General features: G+C 43.4%; 2 protein-coding genes across 2 annotated transcripts; one reads left to right on the forward strand and one right to left on the reverse strand.

Moving 5' to 3' along the window:
* The first annotated feature begins 4,495 nt into the window (after positions 1 to 4,495).
* Positions 4,496 to 7,609, forward strand: adob (2-aminoethanethiol (cysteamine) dioxygenase b). Its single transcript, XM_068731852.1, has one exon. It carries the CDS (start codon positions 4,556 to 4,558, stop codon positions 5,321 to 5,323), a length of 768 nt encoding a protein of 255 aa, XP_068587953.1. The 5' UTR covers positions 4,496 to 4,555; the 3' UTR covers positions 5,324 to 7,609.
* Positions 7,610 to 8,196: 587 nt separating this feature from the next.
* Positions 8,197 to 11,740, reverse strand: LOC137888450 (early growth response protein 2b-like). The gene is made up of 2 exons (XM_068731851.1): positions 11,449 to 11,740; positions 8,197 to 11,252 (listed from the first exon to the last, which is right to left on the reverse strand). The coding sequence occupies exons 1-2, from the start codon at positions 11,594 to 11,596 to the stop codon at positions 10,207 to 10,209; spliced, it is 1,194 nt and encodes a 397-aa protein (XP_068587952.1). The 5' UTR covers positions 11,597 to 11,740; the 3' UTR covers positions 8,197 to 10,206.
* Positions 11,741 to 16,511: the final 4,771 nt, after the last annotated feature.

A 16,511-nucleotide genomic window follows, 5' to 3' on the forward strand; every position in this document is an offset into this window, starting at 1 on the left:
AAGTGGGGAAAATTCTTTAAAACAACTTTATTAATTTAAAGGATAGGTTCACATTATCTTAAGTCTGTCTAAAAAGAACGTTCAGGCCCCATATGAACACACTTAGTTAGAAACTTCATTGTCTATTGCAGTGAAAAGATAATACCAAAACAATGTATCTTTGGAAGATACCCACTCGACTGTTGAAGTTAACCTCAGATAAACTGCTGGATGCATTTTTTCCCCCTGCATGAGGACGGTGGATGTTGTCCCCCGTCACCTACACCACTAACAGCAAGCAAACCCTGCTTTTAATGTTGTTATGGGAACCGGACTTTTGCTTTAAGACGGACTTGACATCAATGTGACTTTAGGACAACTTACATGGCAGCAAACCTCAAAAGAGTCTGTTTGGCCAACACACAACAACATACAGAGCTTCTGCTGTTTACTGTTGTGTTATAAATATACACGGTTCTGTGTGTGTGTGTGTGTGTGTGTGTGTGTGTGTGTGTGTGTGTGTGTGTGTGTGTGTGTGTTAGACCCGACAGCCTGTTGCGGTGCAATAATTCATCCTGTTTATTTAATTTGGAGGACGTCCTACACAGGGCTTCCACAGTTTGGCTCAACATCAGGTCTAAAAACGCTCAAAGTCTGAATCACGGCGTCTATTTTCAGTCCGCCTTCACTTCCCACCAATAAAAACAAAATGTTGCTTCAGAAGAAATGCAACATCACGCGCAGATTGCACAAACACAAACACACACACACACACTCACTCACTCACAAGGCCCCCCCCGTGTCACATTGTGAGTAGGTGGGTGTCAAACGCGATCCGGCTGAAAACTGTGGAGCTGAAGGAGAAGTGAGGAGGTGAGCTGTGTGGGAGCGAGTGACATCTCAACGGACGGATGGAGCTGTCTGTGTCCTCATGATCACTACAAACTCATTTAAGTTATATTTGTATTATTGTGGGTGTTAAAGGGGTCACACTACAACACGTTAGAACTGTAAATAATCCTCAAATGTAGTGATTAATACTCTAAAGATCACGTAAAGGGCCGCTTCACTGATTTCATTTTCCAAGGGTGGAAGGTATAAAGTACATTTACTCAAATGCTGTACTTGAGTACAGCTTTGAGGTACTTGAACTTTACACGTATTTATTTCCTTTTTCTTCATACTTCTCCTCCACTACATTTCACAGGCAAACGTTGTACTTTTTACTCCACTACAGTACATCTGACAGCTGGAGTTACTCTTACTTACTAGCGTTTAAAATTAAAAACCTTTAATATGCTTATGAAATTAAACACATTGCTAAAGATTTGCTGTTCTCAACGGGTTTGTGACCTCTTACCAAAATGTTTCAGATGTCAATGAAATATTAAAGAACATTCACCCACTGAACTTCTCAGATAGTTTAATTTTAATAACTGTTAAAGGCTCTTAGATAGTGACTTCTATTACGTTTTGCTGATGAAACTTAACTTAAAGTTACCGTGAGGAACTTTTAACCGGTTATGAAACAGTCTCAATTAAATGCTGATGCCTCTTTATGACCTCCAAGTAAACAACAACACCAGCGAGAAAATTGTCTATTTCTGTATTGTTCTTCTTGATGCTTGTCACCGGGTCAGATACCACGCGACATCAGATGCGATCATGTAGGTTCACCAGAAACTCCTTCAGCTCAGACTCCAGCTCAGATCCGGCTTCTCTGTACCTTGCAGTCGCAGCTCTGGCAGAGAGAGGAGAGCTCTTCCCGGGCAAACTATCTGAATACGTCTCATCAATGCAGATTTTACACACAAAAAAATCCTGTCTACACACTGAGCCTGTATAAAAACAGTTGTGTGGTGTTTTCTGAGGCTCTAAAGGGAGTTTTTGTTAAGTCTGTGAAAATGATCCTAATGACGTCGTCGTGGTGTTGCATTTTGGGAGGTATAGAATCCAGTGATATGGGAGCTTGACCCATTTTAGGGACGAATAGTGAATCAATTTAAACCATGTTTTTCTCCATCTGTATCACTAAATAACTCTTTCAAAGGGTTTCCGTAAGTTAATGTTGTTTGCCCTCAAATAAGCCAATCTCCTAAATTAATTAAATTTGTAGGATTTCAAATTAATAACTTGAGGCAACAATAAAACAGATCGCTACCCCGACATGAAATACCCTCACCATAACCAAGTGTGTCCGTTTCCAACCGTAATCATATTGTTCACGCCAATTTTAGGACCATTATCACTGGACTTGTTCCAAGGTCTTGCAGAATCCTCCACTATACTGGGGACAAACGCACAATCACATCACTTTGATCTGAAGACAAAAACACCAGGTCTAATAGGGTCCACGTCACATCAGCTCTCTCCCGCCCACTGCTTCCTGTTCCTCTCTGCTTTGATCACAGTAATAAACACAAATAAATCAAAACCGGCCGACAAACTCCACCAAACAAATCTCTTTTTCAGGTTGCTTTTCCATGAAGTAGGCGGCCATCTCTCCCTCTCTCTTTATGAGCATGTGTGGGTGGGTGTTTCCCTGCAGAAAGATGTCCAAATTAACTGCCTACGTCTTTAGAATGAAATGCCAAACGCGGATGCCACAACAAGTGAGTCACGCTCACATACATGAGTCATTGTTCATCTTTTGGGGACTTAAGTGAAGTTCTTACCTTCAAGGAAACAAAAATCTTAGCGTTTTATTTTACTGATCATTCAGTTGAGTCGGTGTGATGGAAAAGCAGCCACCTTTTGACCCCAAACAGCTGGAGAGTTTCACTCCAAAATGTGATGCATAGAGATGACATCCACATCTGGGTGGGATTATTTTAGGCGTTTGTGCCCTTTTTAATATATGTTCTATTGAATAATATATATATATATATATATATATATATATATATATATATATATATATATATATTATATTGCTGGATTACAATTATTGATGCATTGAAGTGTTCATCAATTTAAAGTTGCAATCGTGATTTCAGTCCTGCTTCATTTAGAATTTCAATTTGAGTGAAAACAATGAAATTGTGCTGAGAGTTCAGCAGTCTGGAGTCTAGTTGTTGAGCTTCAAGTGTTCAGAATTGCATAGTTTATTTCTTTGTGTTTATACAATGGAGAAAAACGGTCATATGTCACTTTTCTTGCCACAGACAACCAGTTTGTAATACTGCAAATGTATAAATACGGCAATACTTTCATCAGTGGACCACAAGCACAATCACTCCTTCGACAACTTAACAGATTTGAGTGAAAATCTTCAACATTACCAATATAATGTTACAGCTGGTAAATGGGCTAATTTTGATTTATATATATATATATATATAGATATATATATATATATATATATATATATATATATATATATATATTACTATACTGCTGGGTAGTGTGTGAATTTGACCAATAATAGCTTAATGATAAAATTATATCACTATTTTATTTTTTGATTATACTTTGTATTGTTAATCGGAATATGCAAAGTAACTATAAGCTGTCGGAAAAATGTAGTGCAGGAAAAAGTACAACTATATTTTCAATATTTGAATGAAACATTACTGACAACAGTATTGATGGCCAACTGATAAAGTCCCGCAATGAGACGGCCATTAATTTGAATTATTTAAATATAGATTTAAAGAATGATTTAAAGTATCATTGGTTCAGATCTGAGTCGAGCAGCAATCAAAGACAGTCTGACACATGGGTTTCACCAGCATCCGGACACTTATGTTTTACCGTTAGTATCTATGACCCACCCTACTCTGCCTCTGATTGGTTAGTAGTCGTTGACTTAAATAGCGTAAGCCAATCAGAGGTGGTTGTGCCTTTGCCTCCCACGGAAATGTGCTTGGTGCGGACGTGTGTGACAGTTGTTCAAAAATGGCCTTGAAGTCGATGTGACTGACCGCTTTTGAGTCAAATCCCTGCATGAAAATCACGCCCACCGATTCATACCACCATATATTTTGTTGCGGTTTTTTTTTCTCACTTGTCCACAAATGAAAGAAACACGAAGGAATCACCACACGAAAGAGAAGAAAGCAGACAGCGGGCAATAAACCAAAGATAGAAGACAAAGAGATGAGGTCTCACTCTGTCATAATTTAGGACTCGCACAACGTCATACAAGCATGAAGCCTCTGATAGATTGTAGCTTTTACGAATTTAATTACGAATATATTACCCATGTGGTGTGTTCATAATTTATACAGTGACAGTTCTATTCATTTTTCATGCATTAAATGTAAATATGTTTTCTTTGTGAAACAAACAAAACAGCATTACGTGTATTTATTTATTTTGTACAAGTACAGAAACTCATATTACCGGAAGCTTCATTCAACATTATATTCAGTTGCTCAACATAATTTAGTTAATTTGACAATTAAAGACCAGCTTTACATCTCAACTTGTGTGTCACCCCGGTAGGTATTGTCATTTTTCATACAAAGAAAGAATGTCTGCGGGGTGAGCCATCTTGTCAGTAGACAATCTTTGTCGCTAGCTAAAGGGCTACCGCTAAAGTGGAGACCGGACTGCGACCGTTCCTCGCTCCGGTATGATGCCAGGTGACAGCAACATGACCTCCATCGTTCAGAGAATAGCTCGGCAGGCTCTTGTCACCTTCAGGAGCCCGCCCCGGGTCGGCGAGGAGGCCGCCAAGTCTTTCCTGGAGAACCATAGCAAACTCAAAAGTCTGATGACGGAAGTGCGAGCGGCGGACCTGAAGCTGGCCCCGCGGAGAGGAGGCGGCGACGGCGGCGGCGGCGGCGGCACGCCCGGCGGTGTGTCCCCTCCGGTCACCTACATGCACATCTGCGAGACGGACCAGTTCAGCATGGGGGTGTTTCTGCTGAAAAGCGGCGCCTCCATCCCGCTGCACGACCACCCGGGCATGCACGGCATGCTCAAAGTCATGTACGGCAAGGTCAGGATCAGCTGCTTCGACCGACTGGAGCGACCGGCCGGCGGCAGCGCGCAGGCGGCGCCTCCGCTCCCCCCGGCCCAGATGGGCGCTCTGCGGGGCTCCATGCTTCGCTCCATTGACGAGTACACGGAGGAGAGCGGCCCGTGTGTCCTCTCGCCCGACCGGGACAACCTCCACCAGATCGACGCCGTGGACGGCCCGACGGCGTTCATGGACATACTGGCGCCGCCGTACGATCCGGACGACGGCAGGGACTGTCACTACTACAAGGTCCTGCGAGACGCGGAGGTTAAGAACACAGAGCAGCAGGACAAGGAGGTCTGGCTCATGGAGATCTCGCAGCCCGCGGACTTCTGGTGCGGAGGGGAGCCGTACCCGGGTCCGGAGGTCTGCCTCTGATCCATCGGACTGACCTGCAGCCGCAAAAATGTCTCCTTTTTTTCCCCTCGGGCTGGTCTGGTTTATGCACCTTGTTAGTGGCACGAGGCCGCGGGGCTTTTGGACTTGGTTGGACAAACGGCGCTCAGTGAAGGGTCACTCTTAAATCATGAATCCACGTGAAGACTATTGTGTTCTGTTCATGTAGAGACACAGAATTGGAGCATCCTGTTTGTACTGCGATCCCTCTCTGTGTCTGTTTTAAGGATACTATGAGCAGAGAAGCAGCTACAGGAGTTGAGTAATTTTACTACTCCTCATTTTCAGATATTTCTCTTACACCCCCCCCCCCCCCCCCCCCCACAAGAAAGGGAACGCAATCAATTTATTTTGTGATGCATTTGTTTCTAGTCCCTAATTCTCTGATGTTATCAAAAGTCCAAGTGTGGCACTGCAGTCTCTAAAATATCTCAGATCAAATGGGAGAAGATGTTTGAGTCTGCAGGTGTTGATGAGCTGCATCAAGGGAAAGAGAGGACTTGTGAGGTCACATGTAGTCACCTCTTTTATCTCCTAAAAAAAAGTTCCATCACACGCACTCTCTGGCTTTATCTGATGGATTTAGTCCAATTTGAAGGCGGTATCATTTTGTGTGGAGCATATCACCAATCAGCTGAACGGTTGAAAATACCGAAAAAGCACCAAAATTGGAGGCCTCTGAGAGGTATTTTTTTTTTTTTTGCAGGAGAAACGCCAAGAAATGCCAAATTGATGATGTGCAGGGCTCTAATGCTGCGTTCAAGACAAGTCCGGAAGTCTGCCGCTTGCGTGTTTGGACTCTAAAATGTAAATTTGGAGACGACTTCTGATCACTTGCCGCGTCACACAGCAATCCCTTTTATAAAGCTTTTAAATACACACAATTTCAACTTTCAGTATTGCATGAAATACTTGCTTTTGTCAGAAAGATAATGATATTTATTAATAATGTGCAGTCATACTAACAGTTGCCGTCTGTTGCATGAAGCATTTTTTTTTCCCCCACGCTGCAGCACTGAAACATAATAATCTTGAGTTATAATCTACTTGTTTGGAATTCCAGACTTCTGACTGTCTTGAATGCAGCATTAATAGTAAGTGTGTCCTTACCTGACCTGACCTGAGCTGAGCTGAGCTGAGCTGAAGCAGAGTTTCCTCTGTGGAAGTTGCCCGAGACCAAAGAGGGACTCGTGTCCGCGTGTTTCTATTCGTCTTCCTGCTTTTGTGGCGTTTTGTTCCAGTCGCATTAAGAACTGAATCTTCAGGTCTCTTTTCAAAGACTCACATGTATCTGCCGCTTTATTTTTTGCATTGTTTTAAAAACTGTAGAAACTGTAGACCGCCTTCTTCTTGTTTGATCCTCAGGACTGTTTGTGATTGATAGCTGACTGTTTTAAAGTGAACTATAAGCTTCTCAGCACAAAGTGTGACCTGTGCGTTACCACATATGAAAAGAGAGGCGTTCACTATTCGGCCACAATGTAAAGAAAAAGAAAAAACCTAAAACTATTTACGTTGGAATGAATCAGGAATGCGAGGGTTTGGGTTTATGATCACGTGGTTCAGTGAAGAGGTTTCATTCACGTTTGCACAACTGAAAAATGATGCTTTTCCTGAAACTAGTGGTGGCAAGACAGTAAAGCACTTATAGGTAAATGAATATCTCTGCAACGTTTTGAAGAATGGGACTGTTCTGACATGTGAAATCATGCATTTCGGATAACTTCTCAAACTACGTCGTAGTTTAAAAACAGAAAATTTAAAATTTTAAGAGCAGTGAATGAGACTTGTGTGCTAAATGTTGTGTCACTGTGGGAATAAAGGCTGTATGGGAGACACGTCTTCTCGTCAGCCGATGTTTCATCAACTGAACCGAGTCCAGAATCTGATTGTGGGTTAAATGATCGCCGACTGTATCGATGTGTTTTGCCTGTAATGGAGGTTTTTCGTATACAATGTGCTGCTTGTTTTGCCTGAAACGCGTCTGTTTCATTTGCTTCAGGATGTGATGAAGTGTGAAGAAAAAGGAAAAAGCAGCGTGACGACTTCAGATACATTTTATTTTATTCGACGCGTTTTGACGAAGTCGCTCTGAAACGCGTTGACGCAGTGAAATCTACTGAATCAAGTTGGTGACCTATATTTTTCATAAAAGGCGCCGAGCGCTCCTTTAGCTTTTTGATGAAGCTCTGTGTGGCTGAAGGGCAAGTAGTTCTGTCTTTTGTTGGGAGTTTAAAGAGTCTTAAATAAAAAGAATTGTCTTTCAAATTGTCTCTTAAGTTAATACTACAGTTTTGTTTGAAAGCATTTTGGTGTTTTCCTAACACTTTTGCAAAGATGCATGTAAACTTGCTACCCTGAGCCTTCCACTTAGCACTTATTGTATTCATACTAGCTTGTTGCACTTATTGTATTCGTATTACTTATAACTGTTTTTCTTGTTTCTGCTCTGTACTTTGGCTCTGAGTTATGCTCTGCTTCATGCTCTTAGATGCTTGTTTGAAAAAGGAAATGTACTTCTGACTTCTGGTGACTAGTAGTTCTTTTGATTACCAATGTTGAATGCACTTATTGTAAGTCGCTTTGGATAAAAGCGTCTGCTAAATGACGGTAATGTAATGTAAGAAGAGCTCAACCTCATGATCCATTCAGTAGCTGTTGTGCAGCAGAGAGAGTTTCAAACATGTATGAGAAATTCAAAGGAATTGTAGATGAATTTGAACATCTATTCCCCGACAAGTGGGCGAACGCCGTCTGCTGCCGTGGAAGGGGATGTGAACAAAAGCTCCAGAAGAGCCTCTAAATAGACGCTTGTGCCGAAATAAAGAGGAGGAACCGCAGACAGCAACAACAACTCGACAAGTCAACGTTTATTTGCATCGACAAGAAGCATCAGTCCAGCAGAACAAAAGCTTTAGTGCTCCACTTGTTTGCATAAAAATGATAAAACACAGAAAACACAAACTGTTATTTTTCCAGTCTCTCTCTCTCTCTCTCTCTCTCTCTCTCTCTCTCTCTCTCTCACATTCCTCAGGTAGAAACGCGGGTTGGATTTTTTTACAAGGATCAAGTGCATACACCTGAAAATACAAAATCTAACCATAAAGAAACAGATTATCAGGCTACAATCTCATAAAATCCCAACATGTGCCATAAACTAAAGTCAACTCTTCATCGGGTGAATGAAACATGTTAATCGCTCTTTCAACATTTCTGATATGATACAAAATACAGGTTTTAAAAAAGCTTCATTTTGCTGCATTTAGCCAAACGACAATTTCACCGAGTTCCCACTGTCGCCTCCGCCCTGATTTGTGACGTCACAATATCTCTCGGGCGTTCTCTTGACGTCACTTCAAATTAACGCGCTCCCTCATCTCCTTACTCCGACAAGCGTATATATATATATATATATATATATATATATATATATATATATATTTTTAAAGGCGCTCAATTTTGAAATTCAGAGCAATTCCATTGCCTCCACGCGGCTCTCAACATAGCGGACGGCTGAGCCATGTTTGCGCCGTTAGCTAACGGTGCTAACGGAGCAAACGACGGCAACAGCGCTGACGGTGCTGACCATGTTGTAAACCGCGTCGTTTGAGCGCCGCGCGGAGCAGACGGCCGTGAGCTAACCAGCGGGGCAGGCTCACGTGCACAAACATGCACTAAAGGCTATGTAGACAAATCACAGAGAAGCTCCGATTACAATACACACACACACACACACACACACACACACACACACACACAGAGAGAGACTTCCTCCTCTGCTCAGGTACTCCACTGTGTATTTACATAGCCAATGCTGCTTAAATAATGCTCTGAATGTCGTATATAGAGAACCTTTAAATATTGCGCACCATGCAGAGAATGTAATGTATGTTTGGCATCTGTTTTTTTGTGTTATTAACATCAACCTTTCAACATTTTGCATCCATGGTGACATCGATTAGTCCATTTAGATAGATAAGCATCATTAGTGATATTACAAACCGTATTGCGTGCATCTGTCTCGTGAGAACCCTGCAAAACATCTTTTAACTTTAATATGATAAATATTGAACATCGATGACGTCGCTACTACTTAACAGTGGAAAAGAGCATGTGAGGATTTCCAGCTTGCAATTCAATTATTGGAGATGGGATGAATACTGAAATGCATTTTAGCCTCACGACGAAACCAAAATGCTGAGAAGAGAAATTCTTGTTGGAGATGATTTTGGGAGGTTGTTGAAAAAAACAAAACTGTTGCACACAGTTTAAGTGAGGGCCCAAACACCCCCTCTGATAGCACAGTGACTTACTGTATTTTTTTTCTGAGATAAACAGATTGTGTGCATTAAACTGCAGCTGAAACCAAACCACAGCTGGTTTAAACTCCTGCGTCGGTCAGCTGACCTGCAGCATTTTGGTCTCATGTTTGCAGCCTGGATTGTAATTGAATCCCTGAGAATATGAAGCATGTAGACAGTCGACACAATGCCTTGCCGCAGAGCACTAAAGCGAGCAGCTGTTCACACTGTGTTTTAAAGAAGCACACCAACTGTTAGTGTAAACCAAAGTCCATTTACAATTCAACACCACAATGTCCAACTTTGTTTGTGTATATGTAGACTGTCTCTGTTCATAATCTGAACCACTGACTGATGACTGAGGAATTATGTTTTAATTAATGTGATAAATAACGACGGCTTGGCCAAACTCTGGTCCCTGATTCTCCCTGATGAGATTTCTTCCACCTTTTGACTATATAAACAAGGTCAGATTTGGACTCTTTTGGCTGACAGCCGATCCACTGGTCATGTTCAGATTCAGAAAGTTCAGATTCAGCAGCATCGGGCCGTGCGCGAGGAGGATTAGGACGCTGAGGACTTCTTCTCCTTCTGCCGGAGGTGAATCTTCATGTGCCTCCTCCTCTCGTCACTCCGGGCGAACTTCCTCCCGCACTGGTCGCAGGAGAAGGGTTTCTCCCCGGTGTGCGTGCGGATGTGGGTGGTGAGGTGGTCGCTGCGGCTGAAGTTCCTCATGCAGATGCGGCACTGGAATGGTTTGTGGCCCGTGTGGATGCGCAGGTGTCGGCTCAGCTCGTCCGACCGGGAGAACCTGCGGTCGCAGTTCTCCGCCGGGCACGGGTACGGCCTCTGGTGGACCGGCGTCTTGCTCGGCCGGTTCGGGTACTTCCTGGGTCTCAGGATCGGTCGAAGAGGGAGGCTTTGGTGGCTGGGGAAGGCTGCGGCCATCGGACCGTCGGCCGCCGGCGAGGACGCACCGAGCGTAAAGTTCCTGATGGTGTTGAGAGGAGTTAGAGGCGGAGGCACCCTGAGGGAGTCCAGCGGGTACGGGAGGGATTTCCTCTCTGGGAAAGCCGCCTGGATATCTCTTTGGCAGCTCTGCTGGTAGAAGCCTCCGTACTCGGGCATGATAGACAGCAGCGCGGCGCCGTCTACTGTCGATTTAGGCGCAGGGTTGTAGGTCGGAGGCGGGTGGTAGGACACAGAGCAGGTGGACGTCGACAGGTACCCCCCCGCCGACTGGTCCTGGTACATGTCCCCGCTGCAGGAGTAGGAAGGGGCCGGGTGAGGGTGAGGGTGGGGGTGAGGATGAGGATGATGATGGGGGGGCACGTACATGTGGCTGATGTCCGGATGGCCGTGCGCCATGGTACAGTCCCCCGCGTCAAGATCTGGCGATCTTGAACACGACGCAGACACCGGGGCGGCGATGTCAGCGCTGATCACGTTGATGACCTGCCTCGGTGTCCACGGTTCTCCCGCGCCTCTGGAGTCCACCGAGAACTTGCCGGTAAACGCCACTGGGTGCGTGCGTAAAGTTGCCACGTACTGCGCCAAGTCCCCGTAGCAAGGCAGCTCAGGTGTGCTCTTCCCCTCGAACAGAAGGGAACCTAAAAGGTGTAGAAAAAAGTGCACTCGGTTAGAATGCAACAAAACGAGCATGTCATCTCGTGACACGGTTGTCTTCTTACGCGCAACACTTCACCATCATTTGTTTAAACATTTTGGAGCAATTCAAATTAGAATGTTCTGTAACCCAGACCTCCATCCACACCACCATCAGGACAACATGACACAAATTCTTACCGCTTTCATTCTCTTCATGTTCTTCTTCTTCCCCTACAGCCTCTTCTTTAAAAACAATCGACCCCTCCGCGGAGTACACATCTCTAGGAATGCTATCTACAAGACTGCTGAGAGATACAAACACTTCATTCGCTATTTTAGCAGTCATCCTGGAGATCACGCGGTTTAGACTAATTACAGGAAATGTTTTAGTCCATTTTTCCTCTCAAACATTTTGTCTGTTCAGCCCGTCGTCCCCTTGTAAACAGCTCCTGAATGCTGCAGTATGGTTATAAAGGGAATCGCCGGGTGTCCCGTCACGTCATTCACCAAGTATGGACTTGGGTTTGAAAAAAAAGAAAAGAAAGAAAGAAGAAGAGGGAACTCCAGAAATAGGACTGGTGGTGCTCGCCGTGACAAAACGTGGAAACAATTAAAATGACATGTTGAAGTTGAACTAAATAAACCGGGGTGGGAAAAGATGGGGAATCTGAATTTTGGTTGTTTTTATTTGAACATCCATCACAAAAAAAAATAAAAATCATCACGTGCTTCGTGCTGCCCTCAGACACATGTAAAGGAGGAGAAGAAAACCTCCATCATTCGGAATTCCGGTCACTCTCTCTCCATAAAAGGATTCTCCGGTGAGGTGAGAGGATCTGGGTCTGCTTATAAGGCTGGTATCCGGGTAAAACTGTGTGGCTTTGTGTTGTCTTTGTGCCAGCTGAGCCCACACACTGACAGCACAGACCCATTTGTTTTCTCTCTTGCCTTGTCAGGAACAGATTTCTGCTCTGACTGAGTCTTGCTATTGTTGGCCCCGCTGAGATAGATGGGGGTGATTAGTGAGAAGAACAAGAAGCCGGTTGCTCTTCGGTGGCGTGTTTAGTAGTCTGGTTTTAATGATGATGTTAGGCACATATGTGCAGTAGAGAAAAACCTGCAGCTGCAACAGACGACAAATCCATTTCATACACAAGTACTTTCTACAAAAACCCACATTTTAACATCAACAATCTACCTTTGAGGTTAAATTAAGAATTTAAGAATTGCACCGGTCGATTGACGTCTCTGTCCCATGTCATGTCACACACTGCCACATACGTTTGTGTCGCGTTCGCTTTAGAAATGCCCACATTCTTCCTTGTGAAAACCCTATAGCGCTGACATTACCCACAATGCAACTCACAACGCCAGAGATTACGGTGTGTTATGCTAGTGGCTGATGTGGCCTGGAGCCTCTAGCGTGGAGCAGAAGTGAGCATCGCGCTACAGAGCTCTGGTCAGCTCACTTCTTTCTTACTCCACTCCTCAGACCCAGCTGATGCTGACTCGAGTGACATCACTTGAGGACACTCGTGGACTTCACACTGAAGGCTTTATAGTACTATTAACATATGCGGAACTCTCCCAAAACTGGAAACACGTGCTGAGGTGGAACATTTGTGGGGTTCACGAAATCAGATCAGACAAATCCTCAGAGGATAAACCTTTCAGATACGAGCGAGTCGGGATGGAAAAGACTGACTGCTTGTAGATGTTTGCAGTGTAAACAGAACATATTCAAATCTGTTTGATTTGGTGAATAGCTGATTAAAGAGCTGATGAAGCCGAAGCCTTCTGCTGCATCACTGAGCTGCGGAGACGAACGCAGCGAGCAGGAGGACCGCAGCTCCTCCAGCCTTTTGAACGCCCACAGTTACAAAAATGTTGGTGTGTATTGTCGTTGTGTGGCGAGCCGCCCACCCTGTGGCAGATGGGGGTTTGGCCACTCCACGCACACACACACACACACACACACACACACACACACACACACACACACACACACACACACTCGCACACACACACTGCAATGAACAGGCTCAGAAACCAAATACACACACTTAGAAAGCACACACTTTCTCACAGGCACAAACACTCCCACATGCACACGCACACACACAAATACACAGTTTCAACTGCTCTCAATGTAACTCTCTCTCACACACACACACACACACACACACACACACACACACACACACAAATACATGCTTTCATTTGTCCTGTAACAAATATACACACCAACACACACACACTTTCTCTGTCAAAATCTGATGAACAAACACACACAAACCCACCCACACACACACAATCTTTCTCTTTCCGCGCACACACACACACACACACACACACACACACACTGCTCCATTGGGACGGTGCCCTGCTTCCACCCTTCGCCCACGCTCCTCCGGGCCGCCGAGGCTCTGGGGGGTTTTTGGTTTTGTGTTTGGTGGCTCGGGGTGTCAGCCGGGGGTCCGGCGGCTCGGCAGACCCCACCACGCCGATTAATCATCTGTCATCTGCAGTTTTTGTTAATATGGATCTTTGTCTTCGTCCTCAAACGACGCTTGGGTCGGGCCGGCCGGCCGGCCTGCTTCCCGCCTGCCGTCCCCCCTTTTCCATTTTTGCAACCGAAAAACAACAAAACCAACCGAATTGCCTCTTTCTGCGGCTTTTTTTCTCCAAGTCGAAGGTTTCATGCCGTCATCTGCTTCTCGAAGGAAATGTCTGACCTTGGAGACCTCATATTGACACCTGACTTTTGTAGCATCAAAGATAGCGGAGCAGAAACAAAACCTTCCTCATGAGGAAATTTGATGATTTGTCCCTCAACTTTGACACAATCCTGGAAGTTTTCATAATTTGTCTAATGCTAACTGCTGCTAGCTGCTTCGTGCAGTAATGCACAATGTAATGCACGTCTTGAGACTCAATAAAAACATTTTTGTAACATCAAGCCTACTTAGAGTTATCAAATCCTTTCCTTCGGTCTTCGACTAATTTTTGTTGCCTTTATTTTAAACAGTTTGTTCATTTATTATGTCAAAAGGTTCCAGAAATGTAAGTTCTAGATGTTTCAAACCTGAACAAATATCAATTTCATCACTTCTTCTTTGCTGCATGCAGCAACCCAGTTTCTCCAAATGGATCAATATAGTTTCATCCTTATTTTCCCTTTTATAGACTTTTATTTTTGTATTTTTAATAGACGAGCGAAAAGTAGTTATCTATAGTTTGGATGCACAAAGTACATGAAATACTTCTCTGAAAAACAAATCCCTGTTCTCTAAAACATGACCCCGTCACGTTGACCTTTTTGTCAACAAAAGACGCTCACACTTTACACAAACATCATCTGAATGTTCTGCTACCGTTGGTGTCAGGATAAAGGCGTTCTGCTTGTTAAATGGTGGATGACTCAGGACAAAACTTCTCCTGGTTCATCCTGCAGCACAAGTCGGAGTTAAAGTCAATAGTCAGATGATGCAATACTACGAGCAAATATTTGTTAAATGATCCACCGAGGCCTGAAAGTACCTGATAATCTTTCGTGAAATTACGTCGCGTTCAACCCGTAAAGTACCTGATAATCATTACGTTGCGTGTTTCGTTTGGGGAGAGGAAACTCTCGGGCCGGTTTGTCCGTTTGGATAACACACAAAGCACCGTGAATCCCTCTGATGCGCTCCTGTTTCTCATACTGGGGTGAAATAACTTGATCAACCTGCACATGATTCAGGGTTGTAGAGGTTTTGCCGATGAACCCTCTAAACCAAGCCGTCAATAGAAGCATTGCATATTCATGGGAAACGTATTGACTGCTGAGTGTCGGATAATAGACACGCACGTCAATGGACGTGGAGCTGCAGTGAATGGCTTGAACACCATCTCTGGGACCCAGAATATGTCTCCAGTTACTCTCGGAGCTCGTCGGCCGATATCAAACGAGGATAATTAGCTTTGTGAAGGTTTCAAATCAATTTTGTTGTTCGTGAAGCCAAAGAAACGACAGACGAAGTACGTCCTGCTGTGTTGAGCCAGAGCATTTAAAACTGACTGGTTGGGCCTCGTCCAACAAAATACAATTTAAACACTTTAACTATATTCATTGTCAGGTTGTGGAAGCAAAGAATTTAACAAAACTAGTGTAGCTTCACCACAGTCTTTTTTTGCACAAAGTGGAAAACTGATATATAGAGAATTATGCTCTCACAATAATCTCAGATATAAGATTTAACCAGAAGATTTCAATTCAAATGCATTTAATTTGCATATATTGCAATTTCATATAACTATATTTACTAATCCACACAAAATCCATCTCCAAATCAAGTTGTTCAACCCACAATCAAATCAGGGATACAACTAACCATTATTTTCATTGTGTCCGTGATTTTTTTACTCGATGAATCAATAAATGTTTTCTAAATTAGAAAGTAGAAAATCCACATCCAGAGCCTGAGCCAAAGATAATAGTTTACGACCACAGAAAAAACAAATCCTCACATTTAAGAAGCTGGAACTGGAGGATGTTTGTTTCCGGAAAATTGACCGAAATGATTCAACCACCAAAAACAGCGGCAAAATTTCCTGAGGACCAACTCATCGATGAATCGACTAATCGTTTTGGCTCCCCAGTAAATGAAATGTCCACAATTTGCAATTAAAAGTGGCATCTAATCTCACGAAATGATGAAAGGAACCCAAAGTTTAGGCCTTTTGTTGACTCCTGGCATCGAGCTTCAATCTATTCCCCTCAGAAAACACACGATAGAAGCAGCAGATTCAACAAAGCTTAGAGGAAAACCTTTTACAAATACCATTGACTACCACTAAATATTTGCATTATCCCTCTTCTGAAATACTACTTACATGTTTATCTTATAGAAAGCTAAAGACTGAAAATTGTGAACGTTGATTGCATTTGACTTTTCTGTTTTCCAGGTGTTTGAGCAGTTATTTAAACGTGTTTAGATCTTTTTTATCTTCATCTTCATCACACACAAACACACAAATCCTCTCATACCAAATGATGCAAACACAAAAAAGAAATAATCAGATGGTAAAGTTGAGCATCAGGAGACACAGAGCGACCAATATGAACAGAATTCAAACCCTGAAAAAGAAGTGATGTTTCACTCGTTTCTTTCTTTTCCATCTTTTTGATGCCGCTCGATGTGATTGGTACAATGAATTTCATTTCATGAAGCTACTTATCATCAAGAAGGTCCAAGTAAAGCTAGTTGGTCTCCCTCCAC

The sequence above is a fragment of the Cebidichthys violaceus genome, unplaced genomic scaffold (assembly GCF_023349555.1).
Source record: "Cebidichthys violaceus isolate CVI_PGR_0920_01 unplaced genomic scaffold, fCebVio1.0.p SCAF_54, whole genome shotgun sequence".
NCBI lineage: Eukaryota > Metazoa > Chordata > Actinopteri > Perciformes > Stichaeidae > Cebidichthys > Cebidichthys violaceus.